Source organism: Octopus bimaculoides, chromosome 28 (assembly GCF_001194135.2).
Source record: "Octopus bimaculoides isolate UCB-OBI-ISO-001 chromosome 28, ASM119413v2, whole genome shotgun sequence".
Lineage (NCBI taxonomy): Eukaryota > Metazoa > Mollusca > Cephalopoda > Octopoda > Octopodidae > Octopus > Octopus bimaculoides.
Genome location: NC_069008.1, coordinates 16,585,771 through 16,593,369, shown reverse-complemented (window position 1 = coordinate 16,593,369; position 7,599 = coordinate 16,585,771). Strand labels below are relative to the sequence as shown.

The 7,599-nt window shown below is 38.5% G+C and overlaps 2 protein-coding genes across 2 annotated transcripts in view; one reads left to right on the top strand and one right to left on the bottom strand.

The window, feature by feature from the left end:
* The first annotated feature begins 329 nt into the window (after nucleotides 1-329).
* LOC106883490 (zinc finger protein 239) overlaps nucleotides 330-7,599 on the top strand; it is an 8,373-nt gene continuing 1,103 nt past the window's right edge. Inside the window, exon 1 of the mRNA XM_014934518.2 lies at nucleotides 330-2,614. Within this exon, the coding sequence (XP_014790004.1) occupies nucleotides 517-1,662 (1,146 nt within the window). The 5' untranslated portion in view covers nucleotides 330-516 and the 3' untranslated portion in view covers nucleotides 1,663-2,614. The remainder of the gene's footprint in view (nucleotides 2,615-7,599) is intronic.
* On the bottom strand, nucleotides 3,947-7,593 carry LOC106883482 (zinc finger protein 239). Its single transcript, XM_014934508.2, has one exon. It carries the CDS (start codon nucleotides 7,473-7,475, stop codon nucleotides 6,309-6,311), a length of 1,167 nt encoding a protein of 388 aa, XP_014789994.1. The 5' UTR covers nucleotides 7,476-7,593; the 3' UTR covers nucleotides 3,947-6,308.

Here is a 7,599-nt window from a genome sequence, read left to right as displayed (position 1 = left end):
TATATATATATATATATATATACATACATACACACACATACCCACATAGATATATGTACGCACCCAATAAATATATATTATATACAATGTATCCCCTTGCAGTGCTTCAGGAAGTTACACACACACATATATGTGTGTGTGTGTGTATTGCTGTTGCATTTGTCCCTCACAACTGGCCGGATCTTGTGAAACTGTCCCACCCATGATTGCATGGAAAGCAAACATTAACCTATGATGATGATGAATCATGAATATAACATATAAAATCTGTGTAATCTCCGTTGTTTTATGAAGCATCCTCTATAACTTCTACTTTTTCTCTCTTATTTCAGATTACTGGATAACATTGGATTAAAGAATTTATCATCTTTGAACTCTTCAATGATAATTTTGCATTCCTATTAAACTTGGATTACAAAAGAGTTTGCAGCATCTCCAGATATTGACCAGGATAAGAAATTTTTTTAGGAATGAAGTGTGTAAACATCTGCATATTGTGGTGAGAAAATATAAATTATGGAAAGGGAATTGTGTGAGGACAGTGTGAAATGTAAAATGCTGACGGAAAGTGTTGACTTTAATGGGGAGGTGCCAAAAGATATAGGGAAACCATCTCACAACTGTGATATCTGTAAAAAGTCATTTGCTCGAAAAGAAAGCCTCGCTACTCACAAACGTATTCATACTGGAGAGAGACCGTATCAGTGTGATATCTGTGGAAAATCATTCTCTCAAAAATATGCATTAACGAATCACAAACGCATTCATACTGGGGAGAAGCCCTACCACTGTGATATCTGTGGTCAGTCATTCTCTGAAGGAGGAACCTTGACTAAGCACAAACGCATTCATACAGGAGAGAAACCTTATCAGTGTGATTGCTGTGGTCAGTCGTTCTCTGAAGTTGGTACATTAACTAAACACAAACGTATCCACACTGGAGAGAAGCCATTTCGTTGTGACGTCTGTAGCCAGTCATTCTCTGAAGGAAGCAGCTTAACTAGACACAAACGCATTCATACAGGAGGGAGACCATATCACTGTGATGTCTGTGGTCAATCATTCTCTCAAAGTCATGTCTTAACTAATCACAAACGCATTCATACAGGAAAGAGACCTTATCAGTGTGTTATCTGTGGTCAATCATACTCTACATTAAGTATCTTAAGTACACACAAACGCATTCATACAGGTGAGAAACCATATCAGTGTGATGTCTGTGGTAAATCCTTCTCTCAAAATAATGTCTTAAATAATCACAAACGCATTCATACAGGAAAGAGGCCGTATCTATGCGTCATCTGTGGCCAGTCGTACTCTACAGCAAGTACATTAAGTACACACAAACGTATTCATACAGGAGAGAAACCTTACCAGTGTGATATCTGTGGTAAATCATTCTCTGAAAATACACACTTAACTGTACACAAGCGCATTCATACAGGGGAGAAACCATATCAGTGTGAAATCTGTGGTCAGTCATTCGCTGTAGGAGGTACCTTAGCTAAGCATAAACGTATTCATACGGGAGAGGAACCATATCAGTGTAATACTTGTGGTCAGTCATTCTCTCAAAATGATCAATTAAATAAGCACAAATGTATTTCCGCAAGAGAGAAAGCATATCACCATGATAATTCATTCTCTGATAATGATGTGTGAACCAAAAAACAAACGTATTGAAACAGGAGAGAAAGCATATCAGTGTGATATTTGTGGTAAATCATTCTCTCAAAAACTCCCACTTAACTAGTTGTTGTTGGCACTCCGTCGCTTACGACATCGAGGGTTCCAGTTGATCTGATCAACGGAACAGCCTGCTCGTGAAATTAACGTGCAAGTGGCTGAGCACTCCACAGACACGTGTTACCCTTAACGTAGTTCTCGGGGATATTCAGCGTGACACAGTGTGACAAGGCTGGCCCTTTGAATTACAGGCACAACAGAAACAGGAAGAAAGAGTGAGAGAAAGTTGTGGTGGAAGAGTACAGCAGGGTTCGCCACCATCCCCTGCTGGAGCCTCGTGGAGCTTTTAGGTGTTTTCGCTCAATAAACACTCACAACGCCCGGTCTGGGAATCGAAACCGCAATCCTATGACCGCGAGTCCGCTGCCCTAACCACTGGGCCATTGCGCCTCCATTCACTTAACTAGACACAGGTGCATACTTACAAGAGAGAGATCTTTTCTGGTTAGCCATTCTCTAATGGAAGTACCTCAGCTAAACATCTTCATCTTAGAGAGAAGCCGTGTTGTGATCAGTGTAATAAATCATTGAATCAAATGGCGAAATTAATTGAACACAAATATATTCCTACAGAAGATATCACTGATATCTTTGACAAACCATCCCACTGAAATGAGGACAACTACACCCTAATGCATTCATACAGAAGAGAATCCATATTGTGATATAAATGGAAAATCATTCTCTCCAAAAAGACTCTTAACTTCACATGTTTGTTATTCACAGAGAAGACCAACTCATATATTTCCCAAGAAAATATGATATTGCTCCTTGGATGAACGTATGAGAGCTTTTGTATGTGTCTGTAGTGAAGACATTGAATGTAACTACACAAAGACGTGTTACACTGGAACAATTTTAAAAACATGTAAGAAAGTTTTTTTCTCCTTCCATCTTTACCTCTCTTCCTTTCTTTTCTCCACTGTTAGAAGAAAAAGAAATAATAATAAAAGAAATAAATAATTAGGAAATTGCTTCTGTTGGAACCATGTGAATGAGAAGCAAGCTTCTTACCACATACAATATGCTGTGGTCAATGCTTCACTTGTTATTCTACGTCATGTTACTTTCTATAATAAATGTCTTTCATAATTTCATAAATGTTGTACATGTGGCCTTCTTGGGATGGCTGAGTTGTGCTGGTTTGGTTCACTGGGCTCAGCTTGTCTGGTCCAGTTCAGCCCAGTTTGTCTGGGCAGTGCTTGGTTGACCTGGCCAGCTCACCATCCTTAATAAAGATATAATAAAAGAGATAAATATTTAGGAAATTGCTTCTGTTGGATTTTTATTCTGATTCGGCATTTTAATGGAACCAGGCTTTCGGTTTCAGGTAAAATACAACCAGAATGTTTTTGTTTTTTAATCAATCCCACTAATTAAAATTTTTCTCTTAAGCCTGGTACTTATTCTGTATATCTCCTTTGCTGAGTCACTAAGTTTAAGGGACATAAACACACCGACACCAGTTGTGAAGACAAACACAAACATACAAAACCCATCACGCCAAGTAAAATCGTAGTTGTGGCCGATGCCAATGTTGTGTGACTGGAACCTGTGCCAGTGACATGTAAAAAGCACCCTTTGAAGATTGGGCCTTGTGGTGGCAGTGTCCAAGTAATCAAGACCTTTGGGCAATATACCGTATTTGAGAAAACCTGTCGAAACAAATGAAATCGTAGTTGTGGCCAATGCTAGTGTCTTGTAACTGGCACCCATGTCAGTGGCATGTAGAAAGCACCCTACTAACTTTGGGCCTTACAAAGGCAGTGACAAGTGACTGAAACCTTTTGGCGATATACCGTGCTTGAGAAAACCTGTCAAGCCAACTGAGACCACAGTCGTGGCTGATGTTGGTTTTTCATAACCGACATGTAAAAAGCACCCATTACGTTTTTGGAGTGATTGGCTTTAGGAAGGGCACCAGTCAAAATGTCCAACCCAACATGGAAAACAGATGTTAAATGATGATGATGATGATGATGATATTTGGTTTCCTCAATTGGTCTGCTGATTGGATGAGAAAATTTCATCAACCTCAAAGAACTGGTGCTATTCAAATGAGAGACATAGTATTCCAATGAAAAACAAAGTGGAACAATGATAAATGAACGATACACACATGAGAAGAGGAGTGAAAAGAGGTAATGAATTTAATTCTTTAACTGCCAAATTTTTTTAATTCATGTTTCTTGGTTTTGCCAGGATTCTTAGGAGCTAAAATAATATATAGTATTTAAAATTTCTTCATATGTGAATTATTTTGGAAATTATGATAATTTTTTCGAAATGTTCCAAATGAGGATTGCTGAAAGAAAGCATATTTATCCTTTTCTGTTCAGTTGCAATAATAAACATTTTAGTTCACCATTTGAACAATTTGTCATGCAAGGAAGAGAAGAATGTGTAATTTCACAAAGACAAGCTGCAATGCATTTCCACCATATCAGGGACAAAAGCAATGACAACATTTTTGGTAGGCAGATGCTGACAGATGCCATCACCTTTGTCAGAGATTCTTCAGAAGACCAAAACGGAAACTGTAGCACAAGGAGGGGCCCCGCCACGTCAAAACGGTAGAGGAGTAGGAGCCGAAACCGGACGTGGTTCCTCCTGATGATGTCTTGAGCTAACTGGATCCTATAAAGGAGCTGTTGTGGTAGCAGACCACGAAACATGGTTGAAATTCCTCCATTCCTCCCTTTGCTTCAACATAGAACTGCACAAGAACAATTATCTGAAAAACAATGCCACCATATTCAAATACAAGGGGCTGCAAAATATCACTGGTTCTGGGCATAAAACAGCAAGACAAGCATTTGGGCAGCTGTGCTTTTAGTCATGTATAGAGTTAATAAGAGACACTGTGAGATCTTCTTTGCTGTGTCAAGACATTTATTGCTACTAAAATATTTTTTTTCACTCAAGCATTTATAATATTAATACAGTTGCTCTTCTCTCTGAATACATACATGTGTAGTTACCTGTCTCTTTGGAGAGAACATTTCCCAATGTTCTGCAATGTGAAGACAAAAGACTTGAAGTGTTTTGGATTGCAAGACTGTGTGAGAGAAAACTGTGATGTCATGGGAGAGAAATGTGTCCATATGGATGATGGTACATTTAATGATTCTGCAAAGAAAGAGGCTTGGAAATGCTATTAAAATTATTCTGCTTGGAAAGGCTATTAAAAGCGGAGAATGAATGAATGCAGGATAGTCTTGCAAATGTTGACCCAGCTATCAGAATCGACAGTAGCTTGGTAGATAAAGCAATTAAGGATATGAAGACAGGGAAAGCCCTCGGCCTGTCAGGAATTACTGCTGAGATGCTTAAAATATCTCACAGAGAAGGATATAGCCTAGTCATCCGTATACTTAACCAGGTTGTCCACAAAGGGGTCATACCCGACAATTGGTGTAACATCACAGTCAACTGCTACAAAGGCAAAGGTGACGCCTTAGATATTTACAGAGGTATCAAATTGCTGGACAGGTGATGAAAGTCACAGAAAGGGTCATTAGTCAATTAACTAGGGAATGAGTTAACATAGATGAGATGCAGTTCAGATTTGTGCCAGGCAGGAGCACGACTGATGCTGTATTCCTGGTTAGGCAACTACAGAACAAATGTTTCGTCAAAAATAAAACTCTGTGCCTAGATTTTCTAAACTTGGAGAAAGCCTTCGACAGTGTTCCCTACTCCCTTATCTGATGGTCAATGTGGAAGCTGTGGTTAGTGAGAGCAGTACAAACTATTTGCAGGGATGCTGCTAGTCAGGTGAAAGTTAGCAATGAGAATAGCAATGGATTCAGTGTACAAGTGGGAGTTTACCAAGGATCAGTTCTAAGCCCCATCTTGTTTATCTTAGTCTTTCAGGTGTTAACAGAAGAATTCATGACTGGCTATCCCTGGGAGCTTCTCTACACTGATGACCTTGTTCATATACGCTGGATCACTTCCTGACCTAGGGAAGAAGTTTCCCAAGTGGAAACAAGGCCAGGAATCTAACGACTTTAGGGTTAATTTAACAAAAACCAAAGTCTGTTTTCCTACTTACTAAGTAGGAAAACAGTCAAATCACAAGACCCTTCCAGAAGATGCAAAAGAATTTAGTAAGAACAAAAAGGGAGGTTTAAAAAAAAAAAGGATTTAGAGAAAGTAAATGATATAAATATAAGGGAGTTTTTTATTTGTAAATAAAAAAAAGGAAATTAAAGGGACAGAGTGAAATATTTACAATTTGCCCCACAAGAAATAGCAGCTGAAATGAAACAAGAACACATGGACTGGCAATAAAAGAAAACGTAACAGAATGTTATGAAATTAACAGAATCCAGATATGCATGTCCATGTCTCGTAATTATAGAACATCCCTTGTATAAATACCTTTATTTTTAATCAAATTAGCCATTTGATTAAATAGTTGCCCAAAGTTGTCAATGATTTATGGTTTCTCACCTGTATGAATGCACATCTGTATTAATTTAAGTTGAGTTTTGGGAGACCAATTTACAACAGATATCAGTGATACGTTTCCTCCGTTGTTTGAAAACACCTGTGTTTCATTCAGAGTGATAAGCTTTCTCTCTTCTATGAATGCATTTGTGTTTATTTAAGTGATCGTTTCGAGAGAATGATTTACCACAGACATCACAGTGATATGGTCTCTCTCCAGTATGAATGCGTTTGTGTTTAGTTAAGCTACTACTTTCAGAGAATGACTGGCCACACACATCACAGTGAAACGGCCTCTCTCCAGTGTGAACACGTTTATGTGAAATTACCTGTTGATTTTGACAGAATGATTTACCACAGATATCACACTGATATGGTTTCTCTCCTGTATGGATACGCGCGTGTGTACTCAAGGAACTTGCTGTAGAGTATGACTGACCACAAACATCACATTGAAATGGCTCCTCTCCTGTGTGAATGTGTTTGTGTTTAGTTAATTGATCATTTACAGAGAATGATTCACCACAGATATCACATCGGTAAGGTTTCTCACCGGTGTGAATGCGCTTGTGCTTATGTAAGGAACCACCTGCAGAGAATGATTGGCCACAGATACAACACCGATAGGGTTTCTCTCCTGTGTGAATGCGTTTGTGTTCAGTCAAGGCAGAATTTTGAGAGAATAACTTACCACACGTGTCACATTCATAAGGTTTCTCTCCAGTGTGAATTCGTTTGTGGTTAGTTAATCGATCATTTTGAGAGAATGATTTACCACAGATATCACATCGGTAAGGTTTCTCTCCTGTGTGAATGCGCTTGTGCTTATGTAAGGAACCACCTGCAGAGAATGATTGGCCACAGATACCACACTGGTAAGGTTTCTCCCCTGTATGAATGCGTTTGTGATTAGTTAAGACAAAATTTTTAGAGAATGATTTACCACAGATATCACAGTGAAAAGGCTTCTCCCCTGTGTGAATACGATTGTGTCTAGTTAAATCACTACTTACAGAGAATGATTTATCACAGATGTCACAGTGATATGGTTTCACTCCTGTATGAATGCACTTGTGTTTAGTTAAGTTGTGTTTTTGAGAGAATGATTTTCCACAGATATCACAGTGATACGGTCTCTCTCCTGTATGACTACGTTTGTGAATTGTGAGGCTTTCTTTTCGAACAAATACCTTTTCACAAATATCACAACGGTGTGATTTCTTTCCTTTTTCTTTTGGCACCTCCCCATTAAAGTCAATACTTTCCGTCAGCATTTTACATCTCACACAATTCACTTTCCATAATTTATATTTTCTCACCACAATATGCAGATGTTTACACACTTCATTCCTAAAAAATTTCTTATCTCAGTCAATATCTGGAGATGCTGCAAACTCT